This window comes from Andrographis paniculata, unplaced genomic scaffold (genome assembly GCF_009805555.1).
Source record: "Andrographis paniculata isolate CXL003 unplaced genomic scaffold, ASM980555v1 Contig45END, whole genome shotgun sequence".
Classification (NCBI taxonomy): domain Eukaryota; kingdom Viridiplantae; phylum Streptophyta; class Magnoliopsida; order Lamiales; family Acanthaceae; genus Andrographis; species Andrographis paniculata.
The window spans coordinates 3668460-3684481 of record NW_026137579.1 but is presented as its reverse complement, the minus strand read 5'-3'; the positions used below and the strand labels follow the sequence as shown (position 1 = coordinate 3684481).

At 39.3% G+C, this 16022-nt stretch overlaps 3 protein-coding genes and 1 long non-coding RNA gene across 4 annotated transcripts; 1 reads left to right on the top strand and 3 right to left on the bottom strand.

Annotated features, from left to right (window-relative positions):
- Positions 1–1264: 1264 nt before the first annotated feature.
- LOC127251330 (uncharacterized) lies at positions 1265–3778 on the bottom strand. Its single transcript, XM_051274994.1, has 5 exons — positions 3269–3778; positions 2845–3186; positions 2478–2766; positions 2133–2246; positions 1265–2041 (listed from the first exon to the last, which is right to left on the bottom strand). Exons 1-5 carry the CDS (start codon positions 3560–3562, stop codon positions 1932–1934), a joined length of 1149 nt encoding a protein of 382 aa, XP_051130951.1. The 5' UTR covers positions 3563–3778; the 3' UTR covers positions 1265–1931.
- Positions 3779–4717: 939 nt separating this feature from the next.
- On the bottom strand, positions 4718–7765 carry LOC127251332 (uncharacterized). Its single transcript, XR_007838888.1, has 3 exons — positions 7643–7765; positions 5948–6276; positions 4718–5392 (listed from the first exon to the last, which is right to left on the bottom strand). It is a non-coding gene; the product is annotated as an uncharacterized LOC127251332 (long non-coding RNA).
- Positions 7766–8055: 290 nt separating this feature from the next.
- On the top strand, positions 8056–13047 carry LOC127251328 (rop guanine nucleotide exchange factor 7-like). Its single transcript, XM_051274993.1, has 8 exons — positions 8056–9627; positions 9788–10371; positions 10450–10566; positions 10671–10825; positions 10900–10974; positions 11054–11344; positions 11448–11804; positions 11899–13047. Exons 2-8 carry the CDS (start codon positions 9822–9824, stop codon positions 12340–12342), a joined length of 1989 nt encoding a protein of 662 aa, XP_051130950.1. The 5' UTR covers positions 8056–9627; positions 9788–9821; the 3' UTR covers positions 12343–13047.
- LOC127251331 (uncharacterized) lies at positions 13001–14726 on the bottom strand. Its single transcript, XM_051274995.1, has 5 exons — positions 14078–14726; positions 13900–13987; positions 13599–13756; positions 13429–13489; positions 13001–13338 (listed from the first exon to the last, which is right to left on the bottom strand). Exons 1-5 carry the CDS (start codon positions 14198–14200, stop codon positions 13322–13324), a joined length of 447 nt encoding a protein of 148 aa, XP_051130952.1. The 5' UTR covers positions 14201–14726; the 3' UTR covers positions 13001–13321.
- Positions 14727–16022: the final 1296 nt, after the last annotated feature.

Sequence of the window (16022 nt, the reverse complement as noted above, 5' to 3'; positions counted from 1 at the left end):
TCAATAATTTATCTTAACTAAACCACCCCACTAAAATAGATAAATCAATTACTATATTTTATTTAAACTTGTACTCTATAATCCAAATATATAACAAATGCCACTACCATCTTACCTAAACTGTTGAGATTTACACATATTTTTGGCACAGAAAAAACACGTCAAAATTTTTCATACCTCATAAAGTGCAGTAAATAATCATTTTTCAATTAATTAATTAACTAATTAAAATTTTCGTTATGTGTGTTTGATGAGTGCACGTCGACGTTACAATTGGTTGTATTTAATTGTCAAGAAACAGTAGGGAATATTAGAAATCGCTTAGATTAGATTGTCTGAGTGGGTAGTGTCATATATAACGGATTTCAAATCATAATAATTATTGCCATAATTATGCATGACTAGTGTTGGGGAATATTGGACCATACTAAAATAAAATTAAATAAGCAGACGCCGACATTATCATTTAAAAAAAATAATAGTAATAAAATAAAAATTCTATTGTTATTATTATTATTATTATTGTTAATACATTTTTTATATCAACTAGTTTTATTTCATAAATTTGTATTCTTTATAAAATTGAAAACACTGTGAGAACAGTTGATAATACAAGCTTTTATTAATTCAATTCTTACAAGTTGAGATGGGATGAGGTCTGACGCTATAATGGGAATAGGAGGGCAGAAGCTTTGTGGTTAAGAGTCAACGACAAACGAAGACGAACACCAACTTCAATAAATAAATATTTATAAAAGTAGAAAAGATACTCGTCCTACACTAGACAGTAGACACTACTGTGTGAACAAGATCCTCCTCCTACTACTACTATTATTTCATTAGACTTGCACACACAAATGCAATTTATCCAATCTTAATTACTTTTAATTCCCCTTTTAAGACTCTATAGACAACCATTTGAAAAAATATATATATTGCTATGTTAATAATTGTTTGGTGAATAATATTTTATTAAATAGCAATTCTATATAATAATGGAGTATGTTTTTGCGCATCAAATGGCAATGGGCAACAACTACTAAACCTCACCGCAGGAACACACCACAATGCATGTCCATGTGCATCAAAGTGCAAAAGCATTATTCATCTGTGCTTTGTAACTGCAGCTTTTGCTTCTTTCTATGCTTTGACCACTAAAATATGTTTTCTTTTTCTTTTTTATTTCTCAATAAATAAACAACACAAATATTATAATATTACAATTTTGGATAACAGTGGGTAAAATGCAAAAATGAGAAGGGGCTGAATCGAAGGCACTTCTTTTATTATTATTATTATTAACTTAAAAGGCATTTCAGTACAAAACAAAATCAACCCATTCTTACAATACACAACAAAAGGAAGATAAAATTAGTTTAAGTAAAACAGAGCAGGAGCATCAACCAAAACGAGACTCCAACTCAAGGACCCGTTTGAGGGTGAAAATAGTAACCAATCAACCTATGAAAGTAATAATGATAATAATAATAATAATTAAGACACTTCTTCCTTCTTTATTTCTTCCTCGTTACTGCTGATGATTCGTCTTCCAAACCCCACACGGAACAGGAAACGAGAATTTTGTCTACTTGTACTTCGAGCCAAACGAAATAATCACTCACTTCGGCCATAGACACTTGTTCTTAACTCTTATTCCCCCCACAACAAAACCTCGTCCAAAATATATAAAAAAATCATTTTCTTGCTGCTAACATTCCCTCTTCAATTCATCGTCGTCTACCTACATAATTACTTGCTACTTCCCCACTGCTGTTCTACACTACAATTGCTAATGACGTGTCGTCTGCAAAATATACTAATACTATCATCCTTTTTCTAGTAAAACCGGCCTTATACGAAACTTCCATAGCTTCTGTAATCTTCATTTAAATGCAAATTGATATCTATTCTTTAAGAAGAAGGCAATCCAGCTAGTAAGTCCATTCCTGAGGTAACCGGAGCTCAGGATGCATCAATGGCTGCTGTAAAAGGTTTCTCTGTTCAGCCATCAAGACATTGCTTCTACGATTCAAACCAGGATCTGAAATTTTTTTATACTCACATTTAGCAACCCCACAAATTATATAATATGTTCCAAGACAAACAAGAAGCTTTCAATATCAACATCATACCATATTCTGGGGTGAAATTTCCATGGCTTCTAACATTGGTTTGGGGATAATTCGACTCCAGATTCAAATTCAGGGCTTGAACAACCCGCTCCGGCAGCAAAACCGTAGAGCACCCTGGTAATACAGTAAAGCAAATTCACACAAATTAGCCCATACAAACAGCGGCAGCCATAGCCAGTGCATTGTCTAAGCAAAAAAAGTAAAACCAACAGAAAAGAACAGACAGATCAGATATCGCATCAAGTTAAATCGAAACAGTGGACAAGAACATCAGAACATGCCGCATGTGACCACCAGCCAAGCACTAAAAAAAAAGAAAAAAAACTAGTTACAATATTCAATTACCTGTTTTCTTGCGGGTTTCGGGAGGGTTCGTTCCAACTCTCCTCGGGAGAAAAACGCCGGTCCCAGTCCGTTCCTTCCTCGTTGCTGCTCCTCCCAGAAAAACTGCCCTCATCCCTGAGCCAGTTTGATGCTGTTGCTGCTGCTGATGGGATTGCTGTAAAGTAGGCCAGGCGGCCATTGATGGACCTTGAGTCCTTCCTGCACCGACAGGCCCTCCGTTGCCAAACTGATAATCCATTCGGCCTTGCCCCCAAACCCCACTTCTCAGCATTTGCTGCTGCTTCAGGCGCTAAAACAAAAACGACAAATGAGTAAAGTGAATCTCCGTACAAAATATCACAACCTAAAAGGGCGTAGAAACACTTACTTGAGATGCCTGCAACTGCAGGTAAGCATGGTAAGACTGATTTTGGGTCTGAGATCGGTATATCCCGCCACTGGCTGTGTGTGATTTCTCAACTTGTATCGATACAGGGTTAGGGTTTGGCTTTGGCGGAGGGAAGTGCTGTTTGGCTGAATGAAACGCTGTCGTTTCTTCAATCATTCGCATCCTGGCAACTTCCCCTGCAGCTGCATAAAGCAAATCCCACCCAACATCCTTGCCGTCGGGTGGTGAAGATACACGGGAGACGCTGTTGGGGCTTCCCCTGCTAGAACCTGCTTTGCAGCCGCACAGAGTCGACTGTGGCGATCCAGATAGCTTCCAACCCTACATAGAAATCGAAACACAAATTTATACACGAAAATAAACGAGACGACAGTCAGAAGGGAGTAATAGTAGTAGAAAATACCTTGGACATGTTGTCGGAAGTGAAACCAGTGTCCTGTAAAGATGAACGAGCCATCTTCCAATTTAACCCAGTGATGAAATCATCCTCATCGCTCTCGGTTTCCGTTGAGCCCATAACTGACTCACCGGGTGAACTCAGATCCGAATTAAACCCAAACGAGTTTCCAAATCCATGAGTGAAATCAGGGTTCCCCTTGGATTGCAAACGGTCAGCTTTAAAGTCCGTCAGAAGGTCGTCGTCCGTCAGAAACTCCGACGGCAGCCAGAACTCACCATCGTCCAAGTCTTGCGCCATACGGACAGACTAGATATGCAAAAACCCACACAAACTCTTGCTCGTATATATACAGCGAAGGAGAAGGAAAAAACCAAAGGATATATGCAAATCTGTTACAATCAAAAGGCGGGTATTTTGAAAGCTGGGATGAGATTATGGGACGTTGCTGCTTCTTGAAGGTTTAATTATAGAGGCACCACTTAAATGGAGGAAAAAATCTCAAGGGCCCATCAAAGATATAGAGAAAAAATAAAGGTGAAAAGAAAATCGATTGAGGGGAGGGGTGGGAGAGTGGAGCGAGATTGAGGGCGGGGAGAGGGAGAGAAAGAGGGTGTCGACGCGCCGTGTCGGAGAGTGTGTATACGCGCGGCAGAAAAGATGGGGAAAAACAGTTGGAAAGAGTTGGCGACAGATAAGCGGGGGGTGGTGGTGGTGGTGGGCCCGTGTCTGACACCGCTCACTCGGTTCGCATGTGAGTTCTTAACTCGGTCGACCCCATTGGGAAACGCTCAAGTGCCCTAAACCGGCCTGGCCTGGCCTGCCTTTTTCAGCAATTTGTATATTTATTTGATATTTGAATGCTAACACTATTAAGATATGGTTCATAATTAATTTATTGCAATTGCTCTGGCTATTTAATAATATGTAACTAATCCGGAGTTAATTGGCTTGTCATTCAATTTTGGTCGTTATTATTAATTTGGGAAGAAAATGATGGTGGCGTGGTGACAACGTGTTTGAGCCTTTCGGATTGGTTAAGTTAGTGGCGACAGAATGAAGGGACGGACATTCATCGCCACGCCCCCATCTCTATTGCCACGTGGCAGACATGCGACGTGCGGTGGCGTCGGTTTTTGCTTGTTTAGGGCTTTCTTTCTTTTCCTACTTGATTGACAATTTTGCCCTTGGGATGTTGTTTGTAATGCCGAATATACCCTCACTTGGGTTTCTTATGATTTTAAAGTGTTAAATCAAAATTATTTTTATAATGTTCAGATCAGACGACTTTGAGAGCAGACAGATATTTCTCTCTCTGCATCATCCAGACAGAGACACGGAAATGGAAACCCTATGTTTCAAAGTAGTCTGTCGAATCTTTGACCGAGGAGATCAGACACCTATCTGGCTTACCTTACCGACATGCCGCCGCTGCTGCTGCTGTTCCTTTCCCTAAATTTTTACACAAAGACAAATCCAAATCTTACGAGGAATTATATATATGTAAAATTTCATTGTTCGTGATTGTAATTAAGTGTCTCGTCGGCCGGCTGTTAACCGTCGATTGAGTCCAAATATAATCCGACCATGCTGGATTTTCTATCATCATCTTCTTCAATTTCTTTTCCCCTGTTTTGACGGATATTCCACACATCACTATCTTTTTTAGTCTATACCTTAGTGTACTTTATTATCTTGTTATTTTGTCTCCGAACTTGGAATAAAGAAAAAGTAATTTGGTCTTTTTGTCGTATGATTGTTATCTGAGCCAAATGAACCTAAACTTGATCATACGATTACATGGTACAGTCACTGTAAGAATAATATATATATATATATATTCAATTATACATATGATTGAGTATGGTGCAGGTGTGGAAGAGGAGGGGGAAGACGGGAGTGATTTCAGTAGTCACAAGTGGATGTTGTGATAGTCAAACCGCTTTACCGTCGCTGTCTGTGGCGCCGTTCCCGCCTTTTTCTCGCGGACGCCACCAACCGCTCTTAATTGGATTTAATGAAATTTATTGCGCCCACGATTTTGTATTTTTGAGCGCCATCTCCATTCCTCGATTCCACTTCAAACCTAGCTAGCCACATGCTCTTGGCTACACCCGGGACCCCAAGTCCCTGTCCAAGGCCCGGAGTGCATTGATATAAGTGTCCTTTTAGCGCAAGCATAGAAGAAGCAAGCATACAAGAATAATCTATTGAGGTATAAATCGAGCAAAAAGTGCTGTTGAACTCTTAGCTCTATCAACGGATGAACAAATTTAAATTTTGATACTCTCAGTTGAGCCCTACGGATGAAATGCATAAATCTATGGAATGACCCTAATGAATCCTAACCATTTGTCTGTCATAGTCAAGATTCTTACCACATGGGATTAACAGTTAGGCTTTGACTTATAACACAAGCATCACAATTCATTAATACGCCTAAATATCTATAACACAGGCCTGTGAATCATCATCTATTCCATGTTCAATATATTGAAAAAAAAAAAAGAAAGTGGGGGTAGCATTGAAAAGAAAAAAGGAAAAGGGAGAGTGGTCTCCACTTGGACAAAATTAATTATGATAATGATAAGGGGATTGCTTCTTAGTTCTGCAAGACCAATCACCAAGGTTAGCGCCGAAAGATTGTGCAGATAATTAATAGTAGATAATTTATTAATTATTTACCTAGGAAGGTCGTTTTCATTTTAATTAGTCACGGACATGAACACACCATGACCATGACCATGTCATGTCTGCATAAATTAATTCTGCTTCATGAGGTTTGTGCAGTATACCAAATAGCAGGGGCAGCAGAGCAAGTCCCAACTGGATGGCCCCACTTGCAGGTAATACTTGAGCTGGGCTACATTATCTATCTTTTGACATCATATACTTTATTTTCTCAGAATTTGGGTGGAATCCCCAGAATTACGACTTTTGCTTCGTGCACTCGACACAACTTGATAAGAATTTCATATTCTTTGGATGGGTTGTTGGATGTTGCACTAACACATCTGCACAACATTAAATACCACAATTTAATTGCATATGGAATTGAACCAAGACAAGAAACAAAGCATTATATAATTGAAATGGAATCCTGTCTATAGTGGGTTAATTATTTTTTTTCAAGAAAAAAAACAGAAGAAATAATCCTGATTCTAAGCGTGGAAGACAAATCTGAGCAAAATGATCAAAAACCCACAATTTGCTCAATGATTATGGAACCACTTTTTATTTATCGAGATGCCATGCTTTTGACTGACACAGACAAGAGTCCAGTAAATCATTTACTGCCTTTAATGTTGTCCCTCTAATATAGGTTTGCAGTTGAAGGGAAATCTTGGTGGCAACCACTTATGAATAATTAATGAGAATAAGTGCCCATCATGTTAATAGCAAGAAGCAATGAAATAAGGTCATAAATCAAACTGGGATTGATATATTCCAAATTTCCAACCATAATAATAAATAAATTGATGCTGGGGTATCTATGCCATGCCAGCCACGCCCATTATCTATCTAGCCTGCCTCACTCATTTAAATCTCCCTTTGATGAAAGCACTGTCCCACACATACATTAATGTTTCTGTTTATCTAATTAATTATATATCTCAAAAAAGATAATTATGGAATCTAAATCAACACAGTGTGCTCCTCTCTCAGCCATTATCTTATCATGGTAGATATTGTTCTATTGTCCCTGATGTGATCACTCCAACTTCTCTATTATACCTAAAAGCATCATTTCGGTGGGACCATTATCATATCTCTCACATGCCCCGTATTTAAATTAATAAAGCAACCAACGAAACTAAGCCTGATCAATGTCTATCATCGGAACAGTGGAATAATTATGGGAATATTTATAAATAGTACATGATATATATTACCTTTACCTGCCATGCTGGGTTGTAACTGTAATGCACATCGAACATGCACTTAGTCCATTCCAAATTATATATGTATAAAAACTAGTGCTGGAAAAATGTTAACAGGAGAAATGTCGTGTAGTGGTTATGGGACCTCTAGGGAAGACGTGCACATGGAATTTCTATAAAAAAGGTTAGCCTAGATCTCGAGTTTTTTAATTGTGATATGAAATGTTTCTGCCTTGGGAGCATGCATTCACGTATAACAGTGTTATGTTATTCTATGCCTTCATAATTCTTTATGTGATGTAATAACATGATCAGAACAATTAGGCATCATCAAGAACAATAGTAACACTAATCATAATATACAATCTCTTCTCAGGTAATTGAAATTCCATTGTTAATTTTCCCAACCGGACTACTATGAGACTTAAGAATTGCGAATTTCATTTGATTTTAGCATACTAACATCAGTGTAAATATTATGAACAAAGGGAGAAAGTACCTTATTAGCCAGGGAAGAACAGAGGATCGGGGATTTCCATATGGAGCTTTTAGTACCCTGTCGAGAATCTAACCTTCAAATGAAGATAGAGGAAGAGCATTAAACACGCCGCGCCAGAAAAGCTGAGAAAACAGGGAAGAAGAATGACCGAAGACCGGAGAATTGGAGTAGATATGAATTTGTTCGGGAGCAGCAAGGCAGCGCTGGAATGTTCCATTGAAAATTTGGCGAGGGTATGCATTCTGAATTCTACGTATCAGGATTCGGTGACAATCTGCAGGATTTTGGTTTCATGATAAAAACTAGCTTTGATTCCACACAATTCGTGAGAAAGCTCGCCGTTCAGATTGTTGTCGAAGTTTTAGATGTTATCTGTCGCCTGTGCAATTGATCGCACGTTAATGCAATTGAACCAGATAAATGTGGGAACGGAATTGCATCGTGATGGCGCACCACGCTTCCAATCCACAGTTATTTCCTTCAGTTCTCTCCGATAAACACTCTTTCCATAGATCGATTTATCCACTCACCATTCAATATCTGAGGCATAATCCTGAGAACCGCGGGGCACGATTCAGTCGCATATGCTGCGTGTCCGGTGATGGTAGTCAAGTATCCCGCCGACTAACACGATTCGATTGCCACTGTACGCATTGTGATTTTGGAATTTGGATAGCACGCAAGAAGTTTATGTTCAGTGTTCACCAAGTCTGACCAATTCAATCCCACAGAATTTGTGTAGCCCAATGGCCATTAAAGTTGACAGTGTCGGCCCAGTACTGGAAGGCCCAAAAGCCCATTACAGTTGACAGCAGATAAGCTCGTTTACTATTTAATTGTGAAATGCATTAAGCTGGTATAATACTATGCAGATTCAAGAATCAACCCAATATTCAGGCACAGCTGTAGATATATAATTTTTTTTTTTTTAGCGGGATGAAAAATTAGGTCCATTCAATTATTTAAAACTAATGGCACCAACTTTTTAGGCCCTCGGCCTGTCAAGTTTAATAATGTCTTGGGCTTAATTATTGCATTGGCTCATCTTTTCTCTATAATAGGTCAATTAAATTTTAGCCTTAGGCCCTAAATGCTGCTGACTCAATGTTTTGCTAAGATTTCTTTTGCTCGTTTCATTTTGTTGGTTCGTATGGTTTTTTCCGATTCGGTTAGAGCTACCAGCACTGTTTATGACTTGTAACTTACATTCCTTGCTGTCTTACAAAGAAAGAAAACACAGTAGGACTAATACACTCTTTCTTGTGACATTTCAGATTAATTTTTAAGCATGGCCCCTTAATTATTGCATGACATTATTATTATTATTAGATGTCCCACTTAGTGTTCACAAGAAGAGGAAAGAATCTTGATTAAAAATAAAGTAGGTTTCATCGGCATCTTCTTGGGCTGCTGCTGTGTTTGACCTCGGAGAGTTCATCACGGGAAAATGGATACTGGAGGTTCCGAACAATTTAAATAATCGATGGTCATCGATATTTGTGCTTGCATTGATGCATTAACTAGACATTTATAATAATAGTAATAATATACGTTATGTTGCCTATCTACAAGGGTAGATCAGGCCGTCTTTAATGGCAAGAACCACTGAACATGAATTTTGTCATTGTGTAGTGATGGAGGTGTTTCGAACCCATATCCTTCCATGATCCATGTGAATCCAACGAACTTGTTAGTACATTGCTTTTATTTGTTACAGTGGAGGAGGGCATTATTAGTGAAGCTTCATGGGGCCATTCAGGACTACGACTCATCATATTAGAGATTCATCAAAGAAAGTAAGGACAAAAGAGCAAGGAAGAAATATCCTTTTGTTCGAATCAAGCCCATGTAATAATTGCAGGAGAGAGCCTTTGTTGAAGCAAAGTAACATTGTGGCACTTTGAATGCGCCTGCGCCTAAGCAAAAAGGCCTCAGCATTGTATTGTTGGTGGATGCCCTCACTGCAATTCATCTTCTCACTCTTTGTTGGTGCTCTAATTATCATTCTCCATCTCTCTCCCTTCTTCTCCCACACACGCTCTAACATTTAGTCATCATTCTTCATCTTCAGTGCTTGAGCAACTATTGTCCTCACAATTATTACGGGTTTTCTTGTCTTTATTGTTTTTAACTTTGTCCTTACAGAAGCAAACATGGTTGAAGCAGAAGTTGCAACATCATGGATAGAGCTCTCCCGGAAAGTGATGACCAGTCAAAGCTCAAGCCGTTCTTTCCTGTGAAGCGGCCTGGGGTTCCGATCAATTCAAACCCCTCTAGAGCATTCTCATTGTGGGTCTCGAAATCAGTCAAGTTCTTGAGAAATAAAGCCAGAGTGCCGGATAGGGTTTGCAGCAAAAGGTTTCGATTTGATGGGATAATGGTAGTGAATAACTCTCTGTATTGTGTTACTCCTAACTATATCGAGGCTAAAATGGAGGCACTGGTGAATGACAATGGGGTTCTAGACAAGGAAAAACGAAAATGCCCAAATGTTAGGGATTTGATTGAAGAAGAAAGTGAAGAAAGCAGTTCCAGTTCTGAGTTTTTGGCGTCCGAGGTTACTTTGAATTATGACATTAGTAGCTCTGATTCATCATCATCTCCTTCGATGTTCTGGCCTCTGCACAACAGTAAAATTCCAAGGTGCGAAAGCTACTTAGTTTCGGAAGAAATTGAGAAGCCCCATTCAGACAGGAGAAAATTAGAGAAACAAGGATCATATCATTCAGGTACAATGCTCATACTTCATATTTATAGTCCTCTCTGTTCATTGCCATTTGGGCTCTGATCGATCTTGGTGATTATAGAAACTGAGACATTAAAGGAAAGATTTTCAAAACTGCTACTTGGTGAGGACATGTCTGGCTGTGGGAATGGGGTTTGTTCTGCCTTGGCTATATCAAATGCTATCACCAATCTCTATGGTGAGCTATTCAACATACTCAATACTTGCAGATCAATAACGTTCAACTAGCTCTATTGGATACCATGATCGATCTAAGCATTTTTTTTTTTCTCAATACCATAGCTACATTGTTTGGACAAGTTTGGAGATTAGAGCCTCTACAGTCCGAGAAGAAGTTCAAGTGGAGAAGAGAAATGCACTGCCTTCTCTGCGTTAGCGATCACATTGTTGAGCTGATCCCTTCGTGGCAGACATTCCCCGATGGAAGCAAACTTGAGGTGAATCTATTTCATCAAAACTATCCAGCCGTTAATCCTAACTTTTTTGACTTATCCTCTGTTCCTTGATTCAGGTCATGATTTCCAGGCCTCGGTCGGATCTGTACATCAACCTTCCTGCATTGCGAAAATTAGACAACATGCTACTTGTAAGAATTAAATTCTAAAAGTCCAGTGTCTGGACCTTTCTTTAATTTATGCACTGAACTGAGCTATGGTCTTTTACAGGAAATATTAGACAGCTTCGAGAATTCAGAATTCTGGTATGTCGACCAAGGGATATTAGCCCCAGAAGGCGATGGATCATCCTCCTTCCGGAAGCACCTTCCTGGTCAAGAAGACAAATGGTGGCTTCCAGTCCCTCGAGTCCCACCTGGTGGGCTCAGTGAAGATGCTAGAAGGATGTTGCAACACAGGCGTGATTCCACAAACCAAATTCTTAAAGCTGCAAAGGCTATCAATAATGCCTCTTTAGCAGAGATGGAGATTCCTGATTCATATTTAGAATCTCTTCCAAAGGTATGGATTGAAAGAATGCTTCTTTATGTGATTAGAATTGGATAGGCTAGGTAGGCTGTCGATTTTTACTGTCTTGATATCATGTCCTATTCTTTACTTTCAGAATGGAAAAGCATGTCTGGGAGATCTTATCCATCGATACATTAATTCTGAACAATTTTTGCCCGACTGTTTACTCGACTGCCTTGACCTGTCTTCGGAGCATCATGCTTTAGAGATTGCTAACCGAGTGGAGGCCGCTACTTATGTGTGGCGCCGAAGAACGAGTTCAAAATCTCTGCGTAGAATGCACAGATCCAGCTCCAAGTCATCGTGGGATTTAGTTAAAGATTTGGTTAGTGATGCAGATAAACGAGAAGTTCTTGCGGACAGGGCCGAGAGCCTTTTGCTTTGCTTGAAGCAACGCTTTCCAGGCCTACCTCAGACAACCTTAGACACAAGCAAAATCCAATACAACAAGGTCCATTTACACTAATCATTTCACTGCTAATTCCAAACTCTATTGTTGAATTGAAACAAAATTCGATACTGATGCACTGTTGTTGAAATTTTAGGATGTGGGGAAGTCCATTTTAGAGAGTTATTCGAGAGTTCTCGAGAGCCTGGCATTCAACATCGTAGCAAGGATCGATGAGCTGCTTTATGTGGATGACTTGTCCATCCATTCGGATCAGCCTTTGTCGATTTCCAAAGCCGGGATTGTAAAGCAAGAGAGCACTGGAATTACGGCATTCTCCAGCACCCCGTATAAGACAGCTTTTACGACTCCGAGCTTCTCACCTCTACAGCTGATCAGTCCTGCTAAGGTAGAGAGGTCACCATACATGGAAAGCTGCAGTTATTCCCTTGCGGCGAAAAGGGTATTAATGGATCAACTGAAAACCGACGGTGATGACGGGAAAGGGAAGGAGACCGTTAGTAGTATGTGGAGATCAGATTCATTGGCGCGAGAGATATCATTCTCTCCATCACGCGAATCTTCGAGACGTTTGAAATAGGTCATCAGTTTGCAGTCAGTTGAGGAAAATAAACTGAAGGGATCAGTTGCAGTTGCTGTTGTATTAATATTGTTAAGATTGTTAATATACAAGAAATATCATCGGTGTCACATGTACATGTGATGTCTGCAGGGAATAGCATTAGTTGATTTGAGAGCTAGCCACCATGTATGGATGGATGGATTTATTCTTTGCGTAATGTGCTTAATTGGGATCGTGCCCAAATTTTGGAGATCATATCAATATGGATGTATTATTTATTAAAAATAAAAAAAAAATGAAAATAAACAACAAAATTTGAGGGGCCAACAAATATTACCAGATTGATTCCGAAATGGTTTGAATGTCAACCACCGAAGGCTGACACAGACAAAGTAGGAGGAAATAAATATCTTACCGTCAAAAGAAGCAAGCAAACATCCTATGCTATGCTATGCTATGCTAGTGGTCCTCATTAGTCTGTCTGGTCAAAGTCTGTCTTTGTGATTGATTTTTTATACGTTACATACGATACATACTAGGAATCTTGACTTTCTTTTTTTCTTTTTTCTCCAAGATGGATAGATACCTCGAATTTCTTTCATCTTTGTGGTGTGTAGGATGGGATAGGGGTTCTGTTTGTAGAGGATCAGTGCAGCAGCAGCAGGAGGATATCAGATTCTGCCTGAAACAGACATCTTTTCATACACACCAAACATTGCAAAAGCCAGAAGCATTACAGTCATCATTATCCTTTACAATGCATGACTACCAAGCAAATAAGTAACTACTACTATTATAATAGCAACAGAACTATAACGATAAGACGACGACGCTGCCATGCCACAGGAAAACAGCAAAAGCCACTCTCCCTGTCACCCTCGCCCTACTACATACATACATACAGACATACATAATTTATTCATAACTATATATACATATACATATACATATACAATATATATATATCTGAGAGGAGGAGCAAGATTCACATCTCTTATTAGTAGTAAAGGGATCCTGCCAGAAATTAAACAATTCGTCAGTCAACGTAAAACAAGCGCGTTTAAGTCGAAAGAATGGATAGCGTATATATATATAACAGCATACCCTGCCACCAGTTCCCTCTGGAAGCCCCACCCGAATCGTCTTCTCCACCATCTTTATTGAACTGTTATTAATTAAAACACACACACCAGACATGACATGGGTAAATTAATTAATTAATTGAAGATGCAAAGAGAATCTTGTATGTCGTTAAATTTTAGGTTTTTACTGACAGTGGTGAAGAAAGTGTTCTGCGGATCCTGGGGTCGAGAGTAGACATCTTGACCGCCGTAATATATCGATGAACTGTAATTTAACGGCAGCAGTCGCTCCTCCTGATTATAATATGAACTGCTGTTGTTCATCTGCCCTTCACTGGCATTGTTCTTGTCTGAAAAGGAGCACAGGGCAATATTCAGACATTCAACCATTGTTGTCTCTCTGACCAGAATTCCATGTCAACAGAGCAAGATATGAAGGCACTGGGAATCCTAGCCACAGAAAAAAAATTACAGAACTAAAATAGTAAAATACCTGCTGCAATTTCGGTCTTTGCACTCCAAGCAGGATCATATTTGTTCTTGTCTGTTTTTGGCGAATGTAATGACTCCATCCCCGAAACCTGGAACAAAGAAAAGATCAACAGATTGGAGTTGCATTTGAGAAAGTGATTATATATATAAATAGTTGTTTGTCATATATATATATATACCTTACGAGGAGGGGCAAAAATTGAACCAAATAATCCAGAAGATGCGGAAGCAGATGGGGAAGAATCCTTAGCCCCAAAAAGATCAGAAGCGAGTGAAGAACCAGACTGCTTTCCCCCTTCCATGGATTATTGTTGTTTCTTGCGAATGGCAGAGAGAGAGAGAGAGAGAGAGAGAGAGGAAGAGAGAGGAGAGAGAGAGAGAGAGAGTATCTGTGTCTAAAGTCTTAACTTAAGAAGGTTGTTAGTGGGTGTTGTGGTGTGGCGTGGCGTATATATACAACGCCCACCGTCAAGAAAACGTAACCGCCGAGAATCCTTCCCCAAAAACAAACAGAGGAAGAGAAAGCGAAAGCGAAATCGGATGCAGGATGGGATAAAAACAAAACTGCGAAAAGCTATGGAAGAAAAAAGAACAGAGCACGACACGTGAATGACCTCTGATGCATATGCCTACCCTCGCTCTCTATCTCTCTATGCATGTATACATATCTCTATCTCTATCTCTATCTCTATATTATATACGTATGCTCTCTCTCTCTCTCTTAAGTCTTATGTATACATACATACAAGATTGATACTAAGGTATGAAATCATGATCATGCGAGAAAGACAACAGGAATCAAGGGATTAAATCAAATAGAAATATTAATGAAAGGGAAAGAAGCAGCCGATGGAGGTGGTCTGGTCAGGTCTGGTCTGGTCTGGTCTCTATATAATGAATGAATGAATGAACGAATGGTATAAAAAGGAAATTCTTATCATGCCAATTGCCATGTCTATCTATCTATCTATCTAAACATGGCTGATTAGCTAAGTCTCTCTCTCTCTCTCTCTCTCGTATAAATATCTATATATATATATATCTCACATCATCACATCGCATCATAAAGAAACAATAATTAATAAACTTTTGTGTTTCCGATGGTTCTTGTTCCTACTGGTTTTGGTTTTTCGGTTTCGGTTAGTCGGCGTTATCCGCTGAAAAGAGTCCCCACCTGTCTCAAATCACACACAGATGACACGTTGCGCCGGTACACATACATGGACTAATTCATCAATTTTAATTTATTAATTCCCACCCCCCCTCCCTTTTAATTCATTTTACTGCTACCCCCCGTCGACCCCACCCCACCCCCCTGCAGAGTGCAGCCTGACTGAATGGATAATAACAATTCCTACCCACTTTACTGCACACCACCCACCCAGTTTTTATCCTTTTCACTTTTTTCCCTGCTGTCGCTTTGTCAAACCCTAATTTCTCACTTCGGTAGTTAGGGTTTCCAAACTACTGGATCCATGGCAGGGCAGGGCAGTCTTCTCTTACACCACGTAGTTATTATTATTCAGTAATTATAGATAGATAGATAGATAGATGGATCTTGGGAAAAAGGATGGTTCGAAAGAAACAAGTATAGTATAGCATAGTACAGAGAGATGGATGGATGGAGAAGCATTAATAATTATGTGTATGTATGGTGTGTACCTTTTAGCTTTTGAAAGGAATTGAAGGGTCAAGGTTCGTACAGAGACCTTATCTTGTCGGACAAAACAAACGGCAGCTTCTGTCTGGTCGGTTCGTCCATTTCACTCATTTCAGAACACTCTTTAGTCTGAAACTACATATATATGTTTGTATCTCTCCATGCATGCATCCATAAAGACTACTACTACTACTACAACAACTACTACTACTACACTGCATATTATATACATACACATATATATATATATTCAACTCTTGTTTGGTTGGTACATCCATCCAATTGAATTGATGATCCAACTCTTACTTGGCAACTTCCAAGCTTGTGGTAACTATACTGTGGGCGTGGGACATCACATTACATACATACGTACAAACACATCCAATTAAATCATGTATATATGCTTGTCAAGATCATCATTCTCTTGATGGTTCTTATTCACTCGTTCAATTATTCAACTGTAT